The 26,616-nt window shown below is 36.2% G+C and overlaps 1 protein-coding gene across 1 annotated transcript; it reads left to right on the top strand.

Moving 5' to 3' along the window:
• Nucleotides 1-1,164: 1,164 nt before the first annotated feature.
• LOC105439251 lies at nt 1,165-16,902 on the top strand. Its single transcript, XM_030988884.1, has 8 exons — nt 1,165-1,243; nt 5,005-5,111; nt 9,450-9,675; nt 10,988-11,038; nt 12,858-12,993; nt 14,119-14,275; nt 14,993-15,037; nt 16,409-16,902. Exons 1-8 carry the CDS (start codon nt 1,165-1,167, stop codon nt 16,439-16,441), a joined length of 834 nt encoding a protein of 277 aa, XP_030844744.1. The 3' UTR covers nt 16,442-16,902.
• The last annotated feature ends 9,714 nt before the right edge of the window (nt 16,903-26,616 follow it).

Below are 26,616 nucleotides of genomic sequence, written 5' to 3'. Positions count from 1 at the left end.
TACAAAAGCTGGAACAACACCTGGAACAACATCAGGCACAACACCAGGTACTACACCAGGCACCACACCAGGTAAGGTCAAATTTTGTTTGGGTGTTAAAGAGAGACACATTACTGTACTTTAAAGGAGTTGGGTTTTCTGAATGTCATGTGGCCAGTGCCTTTGTAAGAATTGTGAACATTTGTCATTTCCAAAGCCAAACAAACAGCAACTGCAAATCAAGTAAACTAAGCGCAGATATCTTATTTAGTTCTATATCAATACATATAACTTTTGATGTTTTCCCTCAGGAACAACTCCCGGAATAACACCTGGAACCACTCCAGCTACAACACCTGCAACAACCCCAGGAACAACAGCCGGAACAACACCTGGAGCAACGCCTGTGACGATGCCAGCTACAACAGCTGGAACAACACGTGGAACAACATCAGGCACAACACCAGGTACTACACCAGGCATCACACCAGGTAAGGTCAAATTTTTTTGGGGTGTTAAAGAGAGACACATTACTGTACTTTAAAGGAGTTGGGTTTTCTGAATGTCATGTGGCCAGTGCCTTTGTAAGAAGTGTGAACATTTGTCATTTCCAAAGCCAAACAAACAGCAACTGCAAATTAAGTAAACTAAGCGCAGATATCTTATTTAGTTCTATATCAATACATATAACTTTTAATGTTTTCCCTCAGGAACAACTTCCGGAACAACACCTGGAACCACTACGGCTACAACACCTGCAACAACCCCAGGAACGACAGCCGGAACAACACCTGAAACAACGCCTGTGACAACGTCAGCTACAACACCTGGAACAACACCTGGAACAACACCAGACACCACACCAGGTAAGGTCAATTTTTTTTTGGTTTTAAAGAGAGCCACATTACTGTACTTTAAAGGAGTTGGGTTTTCTGAATGTCATGTGGCCAGTGCCTTTGTAAGAAGTGTGAACATTTGTCATTTCCAAAGCCAAACAAACAGCAACTGCAAATCAAGTAAACTAAGCGCAGATATCTTATTTAGTTCTATATCAATACATATAACTTTTGATGTTTTCCCTCAGGAACAACTCCCGGAATAACACCTGGAACCACTCCAGCTACAACACCTGCAACAACCCCAGGAACAACAGCCGGAACAACACCTGGAGCAACGCCTGTGACGATGCCAGCTACAACAGCTGGAACAACACGTGGAACAACATCAGGCACAACACCAGGTACAACACCAGGCATCACACCAGGTAAGGTCAAATTTTTTTGGGGTGTTAAAGAGAGACACATTACTGTACTTTAAAGGAGTTGGGTTTTCTGAATGTCATGTGGCCAGTGCCTTTGTAAGAAGTGTGAACATTTGTCATTTCCAAAGCCAAACAAACAGCAACTGCAAATTAAGTAAACTAAGCGCAGATATCTTATTTAGTTCTATATCAATACATATAACTTTTAATGTTTTCCCTCAGGAACAACTTCCGGAACAACACCTGGAACCACTACGGCTACAACACCTGCAACAACCCCAGGAACGACAGCCGGAACAACACCTGAAACAACGCCTGTGACAACGTCAGCTACAACACCTGGAACAACACCTGGAACAACACCAGGCACCACACCAGGTAAGGTCAATTTTTTTTTGGTTTTAAAGAGAGACACATTACTGTACTTTAAAGGAGTTGGGTTTTCTGAATGTCATGTGGCCAGTGCCTTTGTAAGAAGTGTGAACATTTGTCATATCCAAAACCAAACAGCAACTGAAAATTAAGTAAACTAAGCGCAGATAGCTTATTTAATTCTATATCAATACATATAACTTTTGATGTTTTCCCTCAGGAACAACTCCTGGAACAACACCTGGAACCACTCCAGCTACAACACCTGCAACAACCCCAGGAACAAAAGCCGGAACAACACCTGGAGCAACGCCTGTGACGATGCCAGCTACAACAGCTGGAACAACACCTGGAACAACATCAGGCACAACACCAGGTACTACACCAGGCACCACACCAGGTAAGGTCAAATTTTGTTTGGGTGTAAAAGAGAGACACATTACTGTACTTTAAAGGAGTTGGGTTTTCTGAATGTCATGTGGCCAGTGCCTTTGTAAGAAGTGTGAACATTTTTCATTTCCAAAGCCAAACAAGCAGCAACTGCAAATCAAGTAAACTAAGCGCAGATATCTTATTTAGTTCTATATCAATACATATAACTTTTGATGTTTTCCCTCAGGAACAACTCCCGGAACAACACCTGGAACCACTCCAGCTACAACACCTGCAACAACCCCAGGAACAACAGCCGGAACAACACCTGGAGCAACGCCTGTGACGATGCCAGCTACAACAGCTGGAACAACACCTGGAACAACACCAGGCACAACACCAGGTACTACACCAGGCACCACACCAGGTAAGGTCAAATTTTTTTGTGGTGTTAAAGATAGACACATTACTGTACTTTAAAGGAGTTGGGTTTTCTGAATGTCATGTGGCCAGTGCCTATGTAAGAAGTGTGAACATTTGTCATTTCCAAAGCCAAACAAACAGCAACTGCAAATTAAGTAAACTAAGCACAGATATCTTGAATGTAGGTATTTAGTTCTATATCAATACACATAACTTTTGATTTTTTCCCTCAGGAACAACTCCCGGAATAACACCTGGAACCACTCCAGCTACAACACCCGCAACAACCCCAGGAACGACAGCCGGAACAACACCTGAAACAACGCATGTGACAACGTCAGCTACAACACCTGGAACAACACATGGAACAACACCAGGCACAACACCAGGTACTACACCAGGCACAACACCAGGTAAGGTCAATTTTTTTTTGGTTTTAAAGAGAGACACATTACTGTACTTTAAAGGAGTTTGGTTTTCTGAATGTCATGTGGCCAGTGCCTTTGTAAGAAGTGTGAACATTTGTCATATCCAAAACCAAACAGCAACTGAAAATTAAGTAAACTAAGCGCAGATATCTTATTTAATTCTATATCAATACATATAACTTTTGATGTTTTCCCTCAGGAACAACTTCCGGAACAACACCTGGAACCACCCCAGCTACAACACCTGCAACAACCCCAGGAACGACAGCCAGAACAACACCTGAAACAACGCCTGTGACAACGTCAGCTACAACACCTGGAACAACAACAGGCACAACACCAGGTTCTACACCAGGCACCACACCAGGTAAGGTCAAATTTTTTTTGGTTTTAAAGAGAGACACATTACTGTACTTTAAAGGAGTTTGGTTTTCTGAATGTCATGTGGCCAGTGCCTTTGTAAGAAGTGTGAACATTTGTCATATCCAAAGCCAAACAGCAACCGAAAATCAAGTAAACTAAGCGCAGATATCTTATTTAGTTCTACATCAATACATATAACTTTTGATGTTTTCCCTCAGGAACAACTCCCGGAACAACACCTGGAACCACTCGAGCTACAACACCTGCAACAACCCCAGGAACGACAGTCGGAACAACACCTGGAACAACGCCTGTGACAACGCCAGCTACAACACCTGGAGCAACACCTGGAACAACACCAGGCACAACACCAGGTTCTACACCAGGCACCACACCAGGTAAGGTCAAATTTTTTTTTAGTTTTAAAGAGAGACACATTACTATACTTTAAAGGAGTTGGGTTTTTTTTAATGTCATGTGGCCAGTGCCTTTGTAAGAAGTGTGAACATTTGTCATATCCAAAACCAAACAGCAACTGAAAATCAAGTAAGCTAAGCGCAGATATCTTATTCAGTTCTATATCAATACATATAACTTTTGATGTTTTCCCTCAGGAACAACTCCCGGAACAACACCTGGAACCACTCCAGCTACAACAACTGCAACACCCCCAGGAACGACAGCCGGAACAACACCTGGAACAACGCCTGCAACAACACCAGGCACAACACCAGGTACTACACCAGGCACCACACCAGGTAAGGTCAATGTTTTTTTGGTTTTAAAGAGAGACACATTACTGTACTTTAAAGGAGTTAGGTTTTTCTGAATGTCATGTGGCCAGTGCCTTTGTAATAAGTGTGAACATTTGTCATATCCAAAGCCAAACAGCAACTGAAAATCAAGTAAACTAAGCGCAGATATCTTATTTAGTTCTATATCAATACATATAACTTTTGATGTTTTCCCTCAGGAACAACTCCTGGAACAACACCTGGAACCACTCCAGCTACAACACCTGCAACAACCCCAGGAACGACAGCCGGAACAACACCTGGAACAACGCCTGTGCCTGGAACAACGCCTGTGCCTGGAACAACGCCTGTGCCTGGAACAAGGCCTGTGCCTGGAACAACGCCTGTGCTTGGAACAACGCCTGTGTCTGGAACAACGCCTGTGCCTGGAACAAGGCCTGTGCCTGGAACAACGCCTGTGCCTGGAACAACACCAGGCACAACACCAGGTACTACACCAGGCAACACACCAGGTAAGGTCAATATTTTTTTGGTTTTAAAGAGAGACACATTACTGTACTTTAAAGGAGTTGGGTTTTCTGAATGTCACGTGGCCAGTGCCTTTGTAAGAAGTGTCAACATTTGTCATTTCCAAAGCCAAACAGCAACTGATAATCAAGTAAACACACCTTGGTCGGTTGTGTATGGGGTTAGGGGTTTGGTTCCATTTTTGTCGCGGGTTAGGTTTAGAATTAAGGTTAGGTTATGGTTTAAGTTGAAATAAGGGCTTCTGCGAAAATTAATTCAGTGATTGGGGTAATATTGCTGTTGGCGCCTTGTTTAGTTGGGTGTGGGGTTAGGGTTTTGGCTACAGTTGTTAGCTTATGTTTTAGGTTACAATTAGGGTTTCTGGGCAATTATTATTATGATGATAATGACGATGATGATGATGACGATGATGATGATGATGGTGATGATGATGATGATTATTATCGTTGTCATTAAATCTACTAATCATCATTAATATTATTCATTAATATTATTATTAACTGATTTCTTCCTTCAATTTCAGATGTTGTGATTTCTTTTGTCATCACCTTCAATAACACATACCAGAGTGATCTCGCAGACTCATCGTCTCCCGCGTTCATCAATTTGGCCAGTGCTGTGTGCAACCGCGTGAGTTTTTTAACACATTTAAACCTCTCAGTTTCAGTTGCAGTTGATTGTTACATGTTTCATATAAATTTTAAGTTTAGCAATAATTTCGCAAACCAAATGGAGACAAAAATCAGAAAGTGAGTGCCTCATATCAATTTGTCTGAATGCATTGATTAAAAATTTGACAAACTTGCATTACCTACATACATTTGCATTACTTGTACATGAAAATATTGCAACAGAACTTACCTGACGTATTTTTTATTTTAATTGATTTGATTTGATTTTGTTAACTATGTCCATATCCATCATCATAGGTTCATAAATTCACATTACATTATACAGGATGACTCCACCTCCCCAAAAGCACACATGAGATCTGTAATTTTTATATTTCGGTGATACGTACGAAGTCTACGTATCACCTATTTATTTCGTCAAGATTTTTATTTTTTTATTTACACTGTCGCTCATAAAGGTGGAATATTTTAGTTTTACCCCAATTTATGGAATTATTTTAAAAATAATTTAAAAATAATAGATCTAGATAATAGTATACATTCTCAGATTTTATTGAATAATAGTTTGCCAATGTGTGTTTTGCGTGACTGCTAAAGCATGTGTATGCTACTTTGCTTATCAACTAGGGGACCTATGCCCTTAAGTCATAAATGACAGAAATGAGGATTAATGCCCCACAAAAGGACACTAATATAGCACATCGACACGGTTTTGATCCTGGGGCCTAACAGTTAGGAGGCCATTGCTTTGTCACTAAACCATGACTGTACGCAGCGGGGGCTAGGGTAGGGGGCAGTTTCCATAAATTAAAAAAAACACAGAAAATGCAATAAATTTTCAATAATTTATTGCATTTTGCCCCGGTCCCCAACATAAAAAAATCCTCTTGACGGCCATGCATTATGGCTCAAGGCATGGGCACACAGATTTTTTTTTTATGTTAGGCACCGGGGTTAAATGCAATAAATTATTAAGTCTTGAGATATCCTGCGAACAAATTCGAGGAAGAAAAATCAACTTATGATCATATCTTCATAACGGAAAAGTATTTCTCATTCATAATTATCACGATTAAGATCAATATCCGTCCAGTCAATTTCAGGTCAATAAACGTGCGCAAATGCGCGCGTGCAAAAATTTAAAATGCTCTAAATCATCCCAAAATTTTTTTGTATACGTTTCAGGCCATATGGAGCATTTGACAAAAAATTATGCTCAATCGCATGCGCGCGCGCTTTTTGCGCGTACTAGCATTTTGCAACATAGAATCGCCGAATTTTCTCTATCATCATATTTGGCACATTTTTCCAAGCATTTTGATAACTTGTTAACCTTTTAATAACGCAATGAGCGTCCGTCAAAGTTGACAGCACGCAGACCTGCGTTATCTTTATCCACAATACATGAGCAAAAACATGCCTATACAAAATTCTTTGTAACTCTTCAGAATAGATAGGAACTCCCAATATTTTTTCATATTTAGATAAATTATGAGTCGGAGATATGATTTCATGTCTCATTTGACCCTTAATTAACTCATGACGTCATCATAATGGCCTCCAAACTCAAAATTTTAATTTGCATATTATGACGTCAGCATAATTTTGGAAAATTGATTGTTTTTCTGTAAATATTGATCGATTTTCTTTCAAATTTTGATATGTTCTAGCTGAGACAATTGTCTATAAATGGAATGACCACTATTTTTCATTTTGGCAAAGGCATCATGGCGTATTTTTGCGATTAAAGGAGGCATGTCAATTTTTCACATTTTGCGTGTATTCTCTATGGGACATGACTTTTTCTCAAAACTGGATTCTACATTTCTGTCTTTCGCGAGCAAAATCTCCATTGTTTTAGCTTCGTTTTCGCTGAGCTTCGAGTATGTTGTAGCTGAGACAATAAGCTATCACAAATTGCCTTTTATTTTTCGATCAGATGTCAGGATTATGCTCAAATTTTACTCGCAACGTAGGATTTGAGAATTCCATTTCCCGTTTACGTGTAATCGCTATGGGAAATGTTTTGCTATATCGGTAACGCACTTGACTTCAAACCTCGAGATCCCTGGTTACAGTCCGGGTGTCTCCCACAATATATGCCTTAATTTTGTTTTTCTTTTTGACCTTTCACTGTACCATCTCCTTTAATAATTAAAACACGTAGAATCGCAAATAATGTAATAAACAACCCCATTTTCTTTATTATTACCCTATTTTCACTCAATCCATTACTTTTTGCATGTAATCCCTATGGGAGATGACTTTTTCTCAAATCTGGATTATACATTCCTGTCTTTTGAGCAATATCGCCGTTATTTCTGCTTGGATTTTGTTGATTTTTTAGTATGATGTAGCTGAGCCTATATACAAACTAAATCATCCCTCATTTATTCAATAAGATGTCAGGATCACGCTTACGATCATGATCATCATGATCATAATGATGATAATCATTTATCAATAACATTTTTATTTCTTTGAATAAGATAAAAATCGTCAAAATGTGTTCTTCATGATGTAAATTAGAGTTCAAGTTGTAACTGGTTACTGCACAGGGTCAATGGTCATATATTGTTTCAATCTATCTTCCCTAGATCCCTAATGATCAAGGGGACACAATTTAAACTTGACATATGGATAGATCATAATGGGAGAAGCATTTTATGAAATAACATATCGTGTATTGCATTCTTCGTTATGTAAACAATTAGCATACGTATCACCTAATTCGTCTAAGTGACGAATTAAAGTCTAGTTTTTTATTTTTTTATTGGAGGCGAAAGATTTCCAAATAAAATGATAGCAAGATCGTCAATTTGATTAAGGCATTTTGATACTACGGATATTTGTGTAAGTCAATGTTGTTTTGGGCACGATTTGCTACTTTGCAACAGAAGTGATACTTAAACAAAAAAGAAATGTGCCTATGACAGCTTCCAAAACAATCAGTTGTGGTGTGAGTGTTGTCGTCATGTTTCAACCATGAGTGAATAAAAACATATCCTTTTCAGGGGACATTTCTACTATGAGTTTCTTCTAGATTGACATACTAAGAAAGAATGAGAAAGTAAAACAAATATTTCCACGTTTACCAGAAATCAAACTTCTCTTCAATAAGATTTCCTTGGATAGAAACTCAATAATGCAAAAAATAAATCGGCAACCAATGATATTGCATGCTGTACCAAAGTTCAGTAGCGTTCTTCAATAAAAGAAACACATTTTTATTCTCACTCTCACAAAGTCCGAAAAAATTTGCCATTCACTGCATAATGGTTGATATTAATCATAATACAATTTTTAGGCCTTATATGTATGGTAGACAAAATGTGCATTCGATAAACTTGGAATTAACTAACTGGTTATTAGACTAAATTGAGATTAGACGAACTGATTATTGGACCATATAGATAGTAGACGGGCTGGGTGTAGATCATATGGCAACAGACTAATTGGGTAGTAGACAAACTAGTTGTAGACCCAAAAGTAACTCAGTGGGTATTGAAACAGCACAACCCGCAGGTTTTCCTCCCCGACCAAGAACGCTCAACCTGGCTAGTAAATATTAATACTTGTTGGAAATACATGTACTATACAAGTACAGTGCGTCCCAGAAAAAAATGAAACCGAGAATTATCAATGTTTTATCATAACTTAGTCACATTCATAATTACTAAATGACACATATTTAGAAAGCTTAGATCCTCTTTCATTTGATGCAACTCATATAATACATATCTCTCGCATAAGTGATTAAAAGCAATTTGAAGAGAGGAAACCAAAAAGTCATTTGGCGGACGGTATCTGAATTTCAAAAAGAAAATCACATTTCTAAAAAGTTGAGGTTCTGCCCCTTCATATGACACCTCAATCAGGAAAAATGAGCAAGGAATGACAAAGTTCTGTTTGTTTAAAGTAGTGCTTGCATTTCCATAATTTTATCAAACAAATTTGTATACACTGGGAGCCTGCGTTGCAACAAACAGAGTTGGCAAAAGACTTAACTCTCTTTCGTTGACAATCAGCCATGAATGAAGTCTTATGTCTACGGCTGATTGTCAACTAAATGGAGTTAAGTCTGTTGTCAACTCTGTTGCTATGGAAGAGGAGGATCTAAGCTTTCCAAATATGTATAATTTATCAATTATAAATGTGATTAAGTTATGATATCGATAATTATCGGTTTTGTTTTTTCCGGGACGCACTGTATATGAAACTGATAACAAATGGAAACATAATTCTTTAACTTAAAACAAAAAGATCGTGGTATATCGGTCATGCAAAACTTTAGTGACTATTGTATAGCTTTTGGGGTGTTTTTTTCCCTATACAGTTGATTGAGTATTTCGAGAGCCTGACGAATGGCGTTATCATATGCATAGTATTACGGTTCAGAAGCGGCAGTGTACTGACAGATGTTAACTTGACCTTCCCTGCTAACAACGCCTCCCAGGCACAGAACATCATGGATAATGTTGGAATCGTTACCGCGAGGGATATAGGATACCTACCGGTAGTTGGCGATGAAACATACTTCCCAGTCTACGTCAACTCAAACGGTAAAATTGACTTTATACCTTTTTCCCACTTAATGATCTTGGTAGAGTTATTTAGTCCTGTTCAGATATGACGCGGTAAACCGCAGCGTTATTTTTTCTTTATAATGATATTAACGCTAGTGCATGCTTCAGATTTTGGGTACCTGATAACACAGAGCTATAAGTGAATTTCGGGTAGGAACAACGTTGTGCGCAGTTGCCATTCATTTACACATTATTTAAAAACACTGCCACGGTTTACCTCTTCATACTTGAACGAACCTGGACATATTGTGTCTTAAAACCGTATTAGGAAGTTTTTCGCAAGCTCAATGCGGATGACTGCCAATCAATGTGAATTAATTTGAACTATCATTAGTATTATTAAGTATTTGGCGTCACATGTGCCTTGGATGCTAAAAGCGAACTGAATCATTGTAACCCTGCTTTTATGGCATAGTGCATTGGGTTAATAACGTGCAAAGGTGGTGACTCTCCTCTACACAGGGTCCCAATTATAATAACGACCTTTCTGGGGAACAGAGTGCTTTCCACTGTAACACACCCTATGTCTATGAAACAGGGGAGGGGTACGTAGCCACGTACCACAAGCAGGCTTCAGTCATCTGCCTGTGTTGATATTCAAACCCACAATCTTTGGTACGATAGGCAGATGCTTTTCCTGACCGAGCCAAATTGCAGGCTCCAAAGGAATTGAAGTATACATGTAGTAGTTTTAGTAAAACCTAGTAGAAGTAGTAGTAGTAGTAGTAGGAGTAGTAGTAGTTGTTTTTGTTGTAATAATAATATAGTTTCAGTGTAATAATGCGACCAAATTTACCCACGATATCCTCATCCGGTATTAAGTCTTATTCAGACGTGACACATTAAACCGGGCCACTGGGCCTCAATTTAGTGTCCTATCCTCATCAGGTAGAGTGTAAGGGATGCAAAACATATTAAGTATTCTTTGTATTCTTTGCACCATTTCTATGGAATTCCCTCCCTAACTCATTATGTTGTTTATCCAATACTGAAACATTCATATCTGACCTAAAAACTCATCTCTTCAAATTAGCACATCAATAGTATTTAAGGATAAGTAATGTTATAATTATTCTTTTTGTTAGCACTTCATTGTTTTCTATATATGTTTTTGTTTCATCTTCCATTAATGATCGTATAATACTTTATATACAGTAATTATGTATATTGTAAAACTGTAAAGTGCATTGAAATGTCAACAGACATGAAATGCGCTATAAAAGAACAAATTATTATTATTATTAATATTATTATTGTGGTATATCTTCTTTCTCTGTTCATTTCATAGGCTTGGTGACAACAGCTGAGTCTACTACAATACAAACAGAAACAACGACAGGTAGGCGCACTTCATCTTTTGGGGGCTTTCTTCTTCTTCTTCTTTCCTTCTTTTTCTTCTTCCTTTAATTTTCTTCTCTTCTTCCTGTTCTAGTCTTGACAGTAGAGGTGGTCGTGGTATAGAAGAAGTAATAGTGGTAGAATGCAGCAGTAGTAGTTTTAGTAGTAGTAGTAGTAGTAATATTAGTAGTAGTATAGTAGTAGTAGTAGTAGTAGTAATAGTAGTGGTGGTAGTAGTATAGTAGTAGTAAAGTAGTAGTAGTAGTAGTAGTGGTGGTAGTAGTAGTAGTAGTGGTGGTAGTAGTATAGTAGTAGTAAAGTAATAGTAGTAGTAGTAGTGGTGGTAGTAGTATAGTAGTAGTATTAGTAGTGGTGGTAGTAGTATAGTAGTAGTAAAGTAGTAGTAGTAGTAGTAGTGGTGGTAGTAGTATAGTAGTAGTAAAGTAGTAGTAAAGTAGTAGTTGTAGTAGTAGTGGTGGTAGTAGTATAGTAGTAGTAAAGTAGTGGTAGTAATGATAATAATAATAATACTTTGTTCCTTTATAGCGCATTTCATGTCTGTTGACATTTCAATGCGCTTTACAATATACATGTATATAAAAATATAACAAGAACATAAACAGAAGATGAAACTGAAACATGTATAGAAAACTATGAAGGTTTTTTTTACAAAGAGAACAATTACAACATTACTTATCCTGCATAGAGTCTACATCATACTTTTAGTAGTAGCATTGATAGTAGGCGTAGTAGTAGCAGCAACAGTATTAGTAGAAGTAGTAGTAGTAGAAGTATGTGTTTTAGTTTTATTATTTATTGTAGTAGTAGCTATTGTTGTTTTAGCAGCAGCAGTTAACGATAAAAAAAATCAGATATTTGAAAATTTTGCTCGTAGCCAATCAAATATAGGCATTTCAGTAGCTTATAAGAATTATGGAATCTTGTTATTGATACCCAATTTTATGAAACAGGGTCCATGGCAGCTTTTTCAGGCCGTCAGAAGTACAAGTTCACGGACATCCTTTTGAAACCTGTGTATTAAATTAACTCGTGTTTCAATCAGATGTCGGCAAACTTGTACGTATGACAGTTTCGTGAAATGCTGCCCTTTTTACTATGTATGTATCAATGTATTTTTAATTATGCTTGTTTCTCTCCCAAATCCTTGGTTACCAACTATGCAATACACAACGTGATACGACTGACAAGCTTCAGGCAAGCTTTTCAGTCGTAAAAGGAAACTTTTGTTTAAAAAGAATATGCATACCATCACTATTAAAGGTCTATTCCTTGTACTGATCAAAGTGAGCATAAATTCTGAAATGAAAATTTAAAATGCATTTCTAAAATAATTTGAAATTAACATTACAAAAAACAAACAAATTCATGAAGTAAAGTAATATACACTAAAACTATAAATCTTTTCAAAATGTCTGTAAATTTATCTCAAAAATGAAATGTGATACTTTTTACCATGCACCTCTGCTCTGAAAAAACGAATCTTATCATTTAGATATCTGATCAAAGTGGTCACTAATTCATCTAAAATTTACCTGAAAAAAACTATCCCATTTCATTTTTTGGTTTACTATGTAAAAGAACCTACCCAACAAAGGTTTATTGTTCAGAAATCTCATCAAGATGGTCATAACTTCATCTCAAATTAATATTTAAGACTAACAAATTCACAAATTCATCTGTACTAAGCATTTAGAAGTAACCAATTTATCCACAGACTATATTTAGAACTCACAATTCATAAAGTCATCAAAATATAAATTTTAAAACCAACAACTTTTATTCCCTTTCCCACGTTGCAGAGCCACAAGGATTGTCTAATGGATTGATCATCGCTATCGTGCTAGGTATCGTCGCAGGTATTCTTTCCATCATCGTCTGCATGTGCTGTCTCTTGATACAGGTATCACGGAAGAACGCAGCAAAGTTTGCTCTAGGGTAAGCCAATTACCACTGTGAATCCAGGTGGTGGGGAGTCTGCAGGCACCTCACTTATTAGAGCCTTCAGCCTAGCTCTATCAGTCTCTGACTCTGTCCAGGGGGCTCGTCTTATGTTTTCTTACCATGGCGAGCCCAGATTGAGCTCACGAAGGAAACCAGCGCATGCGTACATGGAATCCGGTAGGGTTGTTAACAGGGTGATAGTAATTATACAAATCAACCTTTCTTCAACCCATCATTAGATCAATTGGTAAAGACAGTGTAACACCAATAAAACTTTGGAGTTGATTTGAGGGTTCGAATCTCAGTATTTTATTCAGTTTGTTTTGCCTTTATAACTAGTGAGGCAAAGCAATGAATAATCAAAGTCGAATTGTTTGTGACCTCTTTGGAAGCTTTTGTAGCTAGTTATGTATGAACAAGAGTTCATACTGGAATCTGGGCTCGCTGTGGTACGAAAAAATAAGATGCGTCCGGGGCAGCTAAAGTACAGAACATATGCAGTATGCCGTCATCCTAGTCTGACAGTGCAGTTACGAGGCCATTGCTTTGCCTCTAAATCATGACAGTACGCAGCAGGGGCTAGGGTAGTGGGCAACCCCCACAAATATGAAAATGCAATAAATTATTAATAATTCATTGCATTTTCCCCTGGTCTCCAACAGGAAAAATTCCTCTGTAAGACCATGCCTTAAGGATTGTTTCTTTTTGGCTGTCAGTTATGACTTAAGGATGCAGGTCCCCTAGTGGATAAACATAGTAGCATACACATGCTTTAGCATTCACGAGAAAAAACACATAAAATATGATAATGTATACTATTATCTAGATCTATTAGGAATAAATCATTGTCAAAATCATTCCATAAATTGAGGTAAAACAAGTTATTCCGCCTTTATGACCAACAGTGTATCATCGTTATCATCAATATTATTAATCATATATTAATTATTGTTATTATTATGAAAATTAATATTATTAACATTATCATTATTTTTATCATTATAATTATTATTTCCATTATCATTATTTTATCAGCATCATTATTAATATTATTATAATTGTCATCAAAATTATAATTTTAGTTTTATTGTGATGATTGCAATTTTGATCTTTTTACAGAGAGGAGTACCGTAGTCCGTACAGCGGGGAAACCCCTGCCTCTAACAGTGATGATCCATGGGAGAGATCGGGAAGCTACAATTCTCTCGATCGCCGTGAATATGCAGTTGGCCAAGCGGTAGAAAGATTCTGGCAGGACCATGATAGTGAAAAAGATGTAAGTTACTTGGATAAACTTGGGATAAAACTTAACCAGAACATTTAATTTTAGGGAAAATGGCCGGGTCTATTTTTTAAGTGGATTCTTTTGATGACTTATATTTAACTATTTAACTAAAAAGGATAAGTAGTTTGGTGGAAAGATCGTGCAGCGGATAGGCTGACAAGTCATTTATGACATTAATGATTATGGCCGTGAACACCGATAACATTATGTAAGTCACTTTAGTCCTAATTACTAACAGGTTTGAGTTTTATCGCATTTAGAAAATCGATGCTCTTTTCCCTAGTCTCTCTCTCCTTCATAGCAAGTTACTCTGACTCTTTTTATTTTTTCACGTGGACAAAATAGGACTGCAAGATTATTAATCTCCATGCTTAAGGCTGTAGCCAGCCCTGCTTTATCTACTTTATATTTAGTATGGATTCAGAATTTTAACTTTATTTCACATTATTCAAATTATGTAACTGTACTAGAAAAATTGTACAGATGTATATCAAATTGACATTTGTATACAAAGAAACCTATCTGAAAAATTGATATAGACCCTAATAAATTCAAATATGAATTGAAATAATTGAATAAAACTATAGGCTACTTTAGACATTAACATGTTTTGGGGGAAATATGATAAAAATACCATAAGAATGGCATAAGATCATTTCTTTGTCTGTGATGGGCCGTTTTAAGTTTCTATGTGATTTTCTTTTTCAGAATGGACAATTCCAGACACCATACATCGTAGGAGGAGATGACAATGTGAGTCTCTAATAGAAACACCATTGAATTGTATTACGTTTATATCTTCTTGTATAGGCGCTAATTTTGTGTAAACCTGTAGCACGATTGCAAATACTTTTATAACATCAACCTATTCAATAGCCTTGTCCATTGGTTTTAATAGAAGCAGAAAAACGAGAGAAGCGCGTCATTGATAGTTTGAGCAAAATCTGCTTAAAGAGGAGAAAGTTATGGATTTTAAAGTTGCGATAAATCAAATACATATTGGCAACTCTGTGATATATCTTGAAAGCTCCCCTCCAATTTACCCTGTACTAAACACTTCCAAAATTTGAATTTCCTTTAATTTATTACGTCATCAATAACTAAGGAAACAAAAGTTTATGACATTTTCTGTAGATAGCAAATTGGAGAGGAGCTCGCAAGATATGTCCCAGTGTTTTTGTTCGACTGATGACAACTTAAATAATTCAAATTGTTCCTATTTTGAATTAGATATTGCTCAAACTTTCACTAATTTGTATCTCTCATGTTTATGCTTTTATTAAAACTCAAATAAATATCAGGAAGGACTTTCCCTTCAAATGTGCCAACATTACAATAATGGATTTGAACATGACATTTTTGCGATATCGATAGGGTATCAAAATTCGCCCTTGAGTAGATTTTTTTTGACAGTCTTTGCGACCATGTTAAAGATTTGATCAGGTGCAACACAAAGCAATAATCGGACAGCAGTAAGTGCTCATAGGCTAATAGCTATGTTTGACATTGCAGACTGATGCACTTATGTAAAATGAGTGCCCAAACCAATGTAAGCAGATTTAACTTACTTTACACTAGCTAAACGGCTGTCGGGGTTGTTACAAGCAATAATGAAAATGCCATAATAACTCACTATAATAGATTATTTTCGGCTGAATTAACTAAATTATGGCACTAAAGTTGTTGGGCTAGATTAATTCAAAGTTAAACTATCTGAGTTGCATAGGATTTCGGTTTTGAAACAAAATCATTAGTTGGAATTCCAATTCGCACATAAATTTTAAGACATTAAATACATCTGTTACAGCTTAACATGTAATAACAAACTTAATATCTATAGAAGGAACTGCAAACCTACCTATTAAATGGCTGTGTTTAAGTATGAATACACTTATGAGAAAATTGTCACTTGCACAGTAATTTTAGGTGTATACATATTCATAACATGAAAATGGAAAACTTAATTGTGCTTAACCTATTTTGTTCTTCTTGTTCTCTTTCCATTTTTTCTTGTTCTTCTTTAACACCTTCTTCATCTTCTTCTTCCTCTTCTTCTACTCCGTTTTCTTTTTCTCTTCTTTTTGTTAAATTATCTGTTCTCCTTCTTGTTTATACATTGAACAGGTTGGGGTTGAACGGAACTATTTCACCTACTGAAGAAATCTTTCAGACGCTGGATCAGGAAATCTATTTTTTTTTAAAGAAGCTCTGGGAATTATAAAGAAAATGTGTATGAGCTGTTCGTAGGAATTTTCAAAGGGAAAAAATGCCTCTTGAAACAAATTTTACTTCAGCTACCTATATGTTCAATGTAATTTCGAAATAAATTACAAAAGTTTGTGGACTCTCAGCAAAACTGGGCAATCCATTATAATTTTTGATGATTCTGAAACATAACAGTAAACATCAATTGTTGTATGTTAATTGCTATCTGCATACATTTTTCCCAATCGCCATCACTTTGTTTCGTAATCCAGTCACATGACCAGAACCAAACTTTATCTTTAAGTAGCGCCATTTTGTTATATGTATTGAATACTCATTTTGCGTTTACATTTTCCTTTGTAATATGATTATCAATTCACCTTCCACTGAATGATTTATTCATTCATTCATTTCATATATATATATATACTGGTATTATTATATGAAAGGCAATAAATACTTTCTTTTGGGAGACACAGGGTTTCGTCTATTTTTTTAGCTAACAATCTACAATTTGATAAAAACCATGAGGATGTATATTTATGTTATATATATATATATATATATATATATATATGATCTGGCAATATATGTACAATGTTAATAATCCGGGCTTACAGGTGTATTAGTAATGTAAGTGCAGATGGAAACTTTATAACCTGTTTCGCACATTAGTCATTGTTGTTATTTCTTATTTTTGTTTGGCAACCAATTTGGATTAATTATACTTGCCACAAATACTTTTCATGATATCGGTTGTTTGTTCTACTCGAGTGCTAATAAAGCATCTGTATGATTATAAGTAATCAATCAGGGGACCAACTGCAATAATTCCTCTCCAAGGGACCTAGTAATAAGTATTTATGCATTTCCAAAGGGCACTAGCGCATTGATTTGGTTTCGAACCCAGAAATCCCAGTTACGAGACCACTGCTCTATTCTTTCTGCGATAAAACGTCTAAGGCTAAGACTATATCATTATTGTTCATAAATCACACCAAAAAATACTTGCAAAGACACCAAAAATATTCATTAATTAATTGTTGTTTTTCATTAGCCCCTGTGAAAATGACCATAACCCACTGTTTAATGGAACAGGATGCTTCCTGTTTCCGACAAGTCCTAGGGAACATGAGAATTCAGTAGTTAACGGATTTTTAAATTTACGTAAATGTTTTGGGAAATGAATTCATATGGTTTATCAATGATTCAGTCTGAAATGTGCCGACAGAAATATGATAGTTATTAATAATTATATTTATTATTACTGTATTTGTTATTTGTATCACCATTATTAATATTATCATGTGTATTATTATTTGTATTATTATCATTATTTATATTATCATCATTGAATGATTCATCACCATTGTGACCAATCATCTTGCTTCCTGCCATTCAGCAACTTTCAAACGGAATTTTCCACATGTATTTAAAATAAGAAATAAAGGTACCTTCACTACCACTTTATCAAACTTGACCATTCATAAACCTTCGACCTCTGTTTCGTTTTATCTATACTCAGGAAGTCGGAGTAAAAATTAGTATAAATTCTTTTCTTATCATGATGGTAACAATGAGATTTATTCTTGAGAAATATATCTTCTCAGAACATATTCAATCAATAATTACAATGATCAATAAAAATCTGGAAAGATATAAACCAAATAAATCGTATTGTTACAATGTTTTCATGGAAAGAGATAAGAGAATTTTATTTTAACTCCATGGGCAACAGCCTATTTATGTTCATTTATGGAATGATACACCGACTTTAGATAAATAGCACAATTCAACCAAAGACCCATAGCGTGAAAGCGAGGTACGTGGGAATATGTCGTGGTATAGTGGTTCATTCAATTGATTCTCACTCCAAGGGTTGAGGGTTCAAATCCTAGCCCAGCAATTATGCTCTTTGGCAAGACATATAATCCTACATTGCTACAGTCCACCCAGGTGTTAATGGGTATCTGACAATTGTTGGTGTTGTGCTAATTAAAGGGCCTTCATGAAGAACAACACTGAAGATGGTAGTAGTAGTAGTTGTGGTAATAGTAGAAGTAGTAATTTAATCATCATTATTATTACTTTTACTCAACTTTTGTATTACGCTTCATTTCTAAATGAAGGATAGTGTATGTTTAAATAAAAGTAAACATTCCATTTTGCTTAAGCCTTTGGAATTCCATAAATGTTGACATCAGTTGTTGCTTTAACTTGGAATTTACAGCAGTGCCAGTGTCTTTCATGATATTTAATCTTCCTGAATTGACGCGTAATAAATTATTATTTTATGAATTAAAATTAAAATATAGTAACGCGTGATTTGTGCTCCGATCGTGAATTTCGTTTACTATGGAATTGTTTTCATTGTTACTGGCGATTATATTTTTTCAGATACTTACAGCGCTAAACTCTCAGATTTCTCCATGATATTCATTTTTTTTAACACAGAAAGAACCATGCAGATATACCAGGTTGAAATACTCTCATTTAGCATCAGGATGAGATATTTTTAAATTTATAGTGTAAAAGTTATCCACAGTAATAATAGTGTAAGTGAATGCATGTGTGTGTGTGTGTGTGTGTGTGTGTAATTGTACACCTGATAATGATTTTTTTTTTAATGCAAATACTTGATGGTACCAAGTCAGTATGATTATTTTTCAAAACTCTCCCATTGATTTTATATTATAATGGTAAAAAGAAAATGTTGAAGCCTCCCCTTCGGATAAAATATTTTATATTTAATTGGTAATTATTCTCTCTGCCTGTCTCTCCCTTTTACGTCATTCTCTTCAATGTCTATCTTTTTTTCTCACTCTCTCTGATATATGTAAATATAAATATATATATATATATATTCTACCCCTCCGTTATAAATCATCGTCATTTATAATATGATATAAGTCTTAAAAGATTTGTGAAATATTGCACGTAACCTTCATCAAATTCCTGGTTGAAATCAATTGTCAAATACGCTACCTAGCCTCAAATACCGTACATAGGTGTAAACAGTTCTCCTAAGGTAAATAAATTATAAACGTAGTAAACATAGTCCTGAATACTTTAGCATTTCCCAAATTGTCATTACTTTAGAAAATGAGTAAGCGTCACATAGAATAAGTTGTTTAGGAGAATTCAGCAAAAAGGTATGCACCGAAGCACTTGCTTTTTTATTGATTCAGAAGTCACTTCATCAATATTCTAGCAAGCCTCGAACAACAGTGCCCCAAAATAACTTACATTTTAATTTCCGTAATGTATTATTCTTTCCGTTAAAAGTATGTGCTATGAAATATGCAATACACAGGCAGGTACATTATCAACACAATTTTGTTTATATGCATTACCGTTTGTAATTTTCTAAACATCTAATCTTAATTGAAGTAATATTTAAACATGCTTTTACAATACGAGTGAAATGTACGGTATGTATACGTATCACCTTTTGATTTCGTCGAGATTTTTCTTTATTATTTATATTGTTTTCATGTACCTGTATCTATTAACTGATTTTTGGTATATACATTTGTAATATACATCATGCCAATGTATTGTAAAACGAAATCATGTGAATTAACTTTTCTAATAAATACAAATACAAACACAAACAGCATATATTTACACGACGAACATTACCCTAATATTACGTAACTTAAATGCCTTAGAACATCAAAGAATACTCTAAATCTTGTAGATGGACCTCAATCTTTGAAGTAACCGGACAACATGAATTGAGAAAATATACCCCCCCCCCATAAAGAAAATGACCTAAGCACTTCCAATACCCCATAAAGTCACAAGAATATACTGCGCTCTTTTATGTTCTTTCTATCAATTTCTCTTCTATCATCTATGCCTCTTTTCTTTCCTTAGTACTCTTTGTTGTTTCCCTGAAGAAGAAACAAAGAAGTGGAAAGGGAGAGAACAGGATCAGAGATTGGGAATAAAAAGAAAGCCATTGAAAATGAAATCCAAGTACAATGAAAGGAGCAAAGATGAACACAAACATACACATTATGTAATAAACACACATACAATGATACTGACGTTGGGCTCTACAATCTAGTAAATGTAAGACCACGAAGATATAATCTAGACATCTTTATTTTCATACGGAATACGTGAGAATTCCAACAGATTGAATGTGTATGTCTTCTTTTGAAGACGATAAGAGCATACTAATCGAAACGTCAAGAACCAAGAACTCTTGGCTGAGAAATAATTAATCTATTATTATTAATCAATTATAAATATTAATAGTTATAATTAATAATAAATCAGTTATTAATCTTATGAATACAGTAATGATTAGTATGGACCAAGGATGTGTTACGCTTGGTGTTTTTCTTGACTTTCAAAAGGCTTTTGGCACAATAAACCATAACATATTATTTAAAAAGCTATTCTTTTGTGTCATCCTCGGACATGCACAGAAATGGCTCGAAAGCTATCTTAGTGACAGAATGCAGTTGGAAAATACAAAGAGTCATCATCAGAAAGTAGACATATCAAATGTGGTGAACCACAAGGTTCTGTCTTAGGACCAAATCTGTTTTTAATCTATATAAATTACTTGCCAACTGTGACAAGTTATTTCAATTTCAGACTATTTGCAGATGATTCTAATATTGTTCATACTTTTAGATCGAATAGATGAGTGTGAAGTAAATGAACATTTAAAATCAATACAGAATTGGTGCACTGCAAATAAGCTTACTACCAATGCGTCAAAAAACAATTTCATGTTCTTTAGTAGTCATAGAAGAAAGGCCGTGCTTAGAGGGAGATTAAAAATATCTGAGGCAGAATTAAGAGAAGTGGAAAAAGCGACATTTGTTGGCATTACCATTGACAGATATTTAACATGGAATTCACATATAAAATCTGTTAATGACTGTATACAGAGAGAAAGGTCGGTATCCTCTTTAAATTATGGCACTTTGTTCCTAAACATATATTGATACTGTTGTATAAAACTCTGATACAGCCACGTATTACATATGGCATCGAGGTTTGGGGTAGTACTTATAAATCACACTTGAATTGTATATTTTGTACTCAAAGGATCGCTGTACGTGCTATAACTTTCAAGCCACATCGTTCTCATACTGATGCACTGTTTCATGACATTTAATTGTTGAATGTCTTTAAATTGCATGAATTATCTATTTGTACTTTTGTGTTTGATTTGATAAATGCACGATTACCTCAATCCTTAAAACATTATTGCAGTATGATACAACATGAATATTCCACAAGACAAAAACGGGTCGACAATTACGTCTTCTTTTATTCAAAACAGACCAAGGGAAGTTTTCAGTTTCGTTTGTTGGTAGTAATTTTTGGAATATGCTTCCTACTGATCTAAGAATTGAGAGATCAAGAACCCTTTTTCGTAAAAAAAACTTACAAAATTACTATTAGGTGAAAACCACGAATTATAACCTTGTAATCATATAGTTGTATATAGTAACCAGTCTTTTTTTTTTTTTATTGTAATACTGTACACAAATCTCCTTTATATGATTTGGAAACCCATCGTGTATTTTTCAATGAACTTTATTTCAGGCTTTAGAAACGAGAGTCCGACTCGAGTAGCACATGTGCTATTTTTTACTATATTTTACCATCGATCACAAACTCATTGTAAATAGGCATCTATTGTTTTACTCTTGACACTAAAATTACTTATACCTATTTTTTTTAACTTTTAATGTACATGTATATCGCTGTAGAACATGCACTTTTATAATTCATGTCATGTATTTATGTTATATTGACATTGTCATTGTACATTTATATATCTATTGTTTCAATGTTTTCAATGGTGGTGAATAAATAAATAAAATTAAATTCGATCACCAACCTTTTCCAGAGCTCTTATTACGTAAAAATGATTTATTTTCATTTTTTTTCATTTCGTTTATTTCCATTTCCAACAAAATATGGATTCCATCGTGTAACCCTGGAAACTCGACCTCCATAGTTATGTGTACTACCATTTATCAAATTTTCATTCGAATTGGCGATTTTTAGCTCGGGTTTGAACATTGATTTACACAATCTACTTTGACGAAGGTTATGAATTCTGAAACCACTTCCCCACATTCTTTCACAATGTCTTTAATTTTTTTTTTGTTATCGTCTAATATAGATTTTTTGTTTAAAGTTCCCATTGTTAATATTTGAACAAAAGAGCGATATAATTTCTAATACCTGTGACACATACGCACCGAAAACGTTACGTTACACGGCGCTTGGATGACTTGGAAATGATCAGCGCTCGTCAAATTGGCAACATGGTATAGTGGACTAGGGCCTCGAGATTGGTTCTTGAGCCAGATGAGTGGCCAGCTTCAGTGATATGTTAGCTGATCGTAGCTATAAAGCAAATTTTGAGGTACAAAAGCAGATGACACTTATCAAATCTTGTATAAATATTGTGTGTTGCAATTAAATACATGTATGTAATATTCTTAATTTCATATACGTTTTAATAAACCTAAAAACCTCATACTAATTCTTCATGCAAGCCTGTTTTGAAATGTTTGACAAAGGTATTAGTATACTAATCTGAAGATAATTGTTAAAACCGCTATAAAAAAAGGATTAGCTAGAACTTTGTTCTTAGAGTCAGATCAGGCTACAATATTTGTACAGAAGGAACAAGACAGAGAGAGAAAGAGAAGAGAGAGAGAGGGGGGAAAATAAATGCATGGGGCAGGTTCGAAAATGTGAAAGAGAGCAGGGGCATGTCAAAATCATACTGGCGAAACACTGGTATCAAGGGGGATTATAATTTCTTAATCAATGAAATAGAAATTAATAAACAGGTTAACCACTGGGCTACGGCAAAGGGTCCTGTCATCTGTATTTGTTGTTTTCACCTGTCCCTTCAATTTCATCTCTCTCTATATATCTCCCCGCCCTTCCCCCTTCCCTCTCTCTCTCTCTCTCTCTACTTCTCTCTCTCTCTCTATCTCTCTCTTCCTCCCTCCCCCTCCTACTCTTCCTTCTATCTGTTGGTCTCTCCCATGAAAAAAAAACAACAGATGGATTCACAGAGCGTTATTTTTGGCGCATTGCAAACCAGGGAGGGGGGGGGGGTACCCATATTTGCAAAGCGATAACCCTTCCCTGAACATGAGCTGCTACCCCTGCTACCCCTTGTACCTCTGCATCTCTTTCTGTCCCGGCCCCTAGATATTACATTAATTATGCTTTGATTGATGGACGCTAATATTTGTACAAAACATCGCACGCATGTTAAAACGCATTGTCATTAACCGCATGGTTAACCATGTCACAGATCTTTTTGAAAAGATATTCTTCGGTTGATTAAATTCGAGTGCACACTATGCCGAATGTGTATTTCTTCACACTCCTTCTCTCGTTTATACCGAACCATCCTTTACAAACTATGTTTACTTGTTTGCGCAAATAACTTCTTTATCGAACGGAAACATGATCCTGTACGTGCGTGCACAATTGCCTGCTACACATATCTTTTAATACCCACGCCTTCAGAGACAGAAAGGCATGAACTGTACGATAATATATATGAATCTAACGCCCTATTGGCTCTAACCAGACGTATCGTTTAAAATTCAATTCATCGTGACGCCTTCTAGGGTAATCAGTGATAGGGGGTTAGATACGAACAAAATAATTCAGAAATAAGTTTGTTTTTATCATTCCTTTCTGCTAGCTGGATCAGTATAATGTGTGTGTGCAATGATCACACGCAGGGGCATCGGAGCCGGGCTGTGTCCTTACTTCTTTTAAAGAGCATAATACAACCCTAGTAAAAGTTATATATGTATGAAACTTGAAGAAATATATGAAAAAATAGAATGCAGAAAGTATGAAATAACTGAACAAATGACTGAACCAAGAATACATTTATCAAATGCTTACCTTAGGCTGAATATCGATTTACACAATTTACCTGTGATTCTATAATTCTATATTCTGGATCCATCCTACTACAGGGCTATAACGCTACTCTCCATACCCGGGAAAGTTTTCTGTAGAATGGTCCTCATGAGAATACAGGGAACCATTGAGAATCATCTGACAGAGGAACAATGTGGATTCCGAAGCTGTAGGGGCACCCAGGGGCGGATCCAGGATTTCTTAGGGGAGGAGGCACAATTTTTTTTTTTTTTTGAAAATCGCGCCGGCCGAAAAGTCTCTCAGTGGGGGGGGGGGGGGGGGGGGGGGGGGGGGGGGGGGGGGGGGGGGGGGGGGGGGTAGTGAGCACTTTTTTTTTGTTTTTTTTGATCCTCCAAAAAAAAATCAATTTGCACCCCCCACCCCCTTAAGCGCCAGGGGGGGGGGGGGCCAACCCCCCAAAAAAGGTAAAAATCACGTAATTTTACATGATTGTTTTTTTCTCAAGGGGGGGGGGGGGCGGGCCCCCCTGGATCCGCCACTGGGGGCACCACAGATATTGTGTTTGTCGTTAGACAAATCATCTAAAAGGCCAGAGAAAGAAGGATATCAATCCACTTGAACTTTGTTGACTTTAAAGCAGCATTTGACTATGGCGCGAACCTCTCTGGAAATGTCTGCGTTCCATTGGAGTTGACAAGTCTTTAGTTGACCTCATAGAGAGCATGTACAAACAAACCAAATGCTCGGTTATGGTGAATGGAAAGATATCTGAATGGTTTGACGTCATAACTGGGGTAAGACAAGGCTGCATCCTCTTTCCAAGTCTCTTCAATCTATTTCTGGAATATGAGATGATCGGACATCCAACAACTAGATGGTGGAATACAGATGGTGACAGTATTAACAACATCAGGTATGCAGATGACACCACCCTTATGGAACTCGTATTTGAAAACCTCCAAATCTCAACAAATGGACTGGAGAAGGCATGTAGAAGATGGGGAATGAAAATCAATGCAACAAAATGCAAAGTCATGACAGAGGATCAACAAAATATTTCACTTAACAACACCAACATTTAGAAAGTGAATAAATTTGTCTTTCTCGGCAGCACAGTTCCTTCCATAGAAGATGACGTGAAGAGACGGACAAAAACTGGCTGCATGGGCATTCGGAAGGCTGAAAAGTTTCATCTGGTCCAACCAAGATATTTCTAGGAGACTCAAAGTCAGGATCTACAGAGCAATTATCCTCCCTATTATGACATATGGAGTAGAATCCTGATGATCGTGATGACTTGGGGGTTAACCCCCTCCCATTGGTATTTTATGTGTGTAAACACCCCCCCCCCCCCTTTGGATTTTTTTTTTAACTAAAAAAAAAAAAAAAAAAAAAATTGTTCCCACAGCTGACCTAAAAAGGTGACCTAACCTCCCCCCAACGGAGCCAAATGTCAATTTTTTAAAATTTCCAGACCCCCCCCCCCAGAAAAAAGTGTCCTCTTACCCCCCCCCCCCCCCCCCCCCCTCCCGCTTATTAAGCGGTCGGCTGAGTCGTTGCGATTTTTTCGGCCCGATCTATGAATTTTAACCCCCCCCCTTGAAAAATCCTGCGTACGCGCCTGGCTACTATATACGCGTGACATTATATTTACCCCCCTGCGCATGGGCGAGCTTCTCGGCCCACGTTCCCTTCCAAATCACACGACGGGAATCAGGGGGCAATTTCCGTGAATCCCTGTCGGCGTGAAAACGGCAACGTGGGTGCAGTTCCCTCGAAATCCCTGTTATTATCATTCTACCATTTTTCTTTTTATCTTTCCTTTCATGTTAATCTTTTTTTTCTTCTATCACCTTTTCTTATGTTATTCTTTGTTCTTATTATTCTATTAATTCCTCTTCCTTTCTTTCCTTACGCTTCCCTTTTTTCTTTCTTCTATCATGTTCTCTTTCAGTCTTTCCTGATGTTGTTCTTTATTTCTTCCTTCTATCAACTTCTCTCATGTTATTCTTTTTTTTTATCATTCTATCACTTTCTCATTCTGTCTTTCCTGATAAAGTATTTCTTTTATTTCTTCCTTCTACCACCTTCTCTTATGTTATTCTTTGTTTTTATCGTTCTATCACTTTCTCTTTTTCTTTCCTTATGTTATTCTTTGTTTCTTCCTTCTATCACCTTCTCTTATGTTATTCTTTGTTTTTATCGTTCTATCACTTTCTCTTTTT

The sequence above is a fragment of the Strongylocentrotus purpuratus genome, unplaced genomic scaffold (assembly GCF_000002235.5).
Source record: "Strongylocentrotus purpuratus isolate Spur 01 unplaced genomic scaffold, Spur_5.0 spur5_scaffold_18, whole genome shotgun sequence".
In the NCBI taxonomy this organism is placed as follows: Eukaryota; Metazoa; Echinodermata; class Echinoidea; order Camarodonta; family Strongylocentrotidae; genus Strongylocentrotus; species Strongylocentrotus purpuratus.
This window is presented reverse-complemented; position numbering and strand designations above follow the sequence as displayed.

Bases quoted from the DNA above. Each gene is read 5' to 3' on its own strand.
- LOC105439251 (XM_030988884.1), top strand. From the start codon at position 1,165: ATGCCAGCTACAACAGCTGGAACAACACGTGGAACAACATCAGGCACA. The intron at 12,994-14,118 runs GTAAGCCAATTA...ATCTTTTTACAG, and splicing joins GCAGCAAAGTTTGCTCTAGG to AGAGGAGTACCGTAGTCCGT. The intron at 15,038-16,408 runs GTGAGTCTCTAA...TACATTGAACAG, and splicing joins TCGTAGGAGGAGATGACAAT to GTTGGGGTTGAACGGAACTA.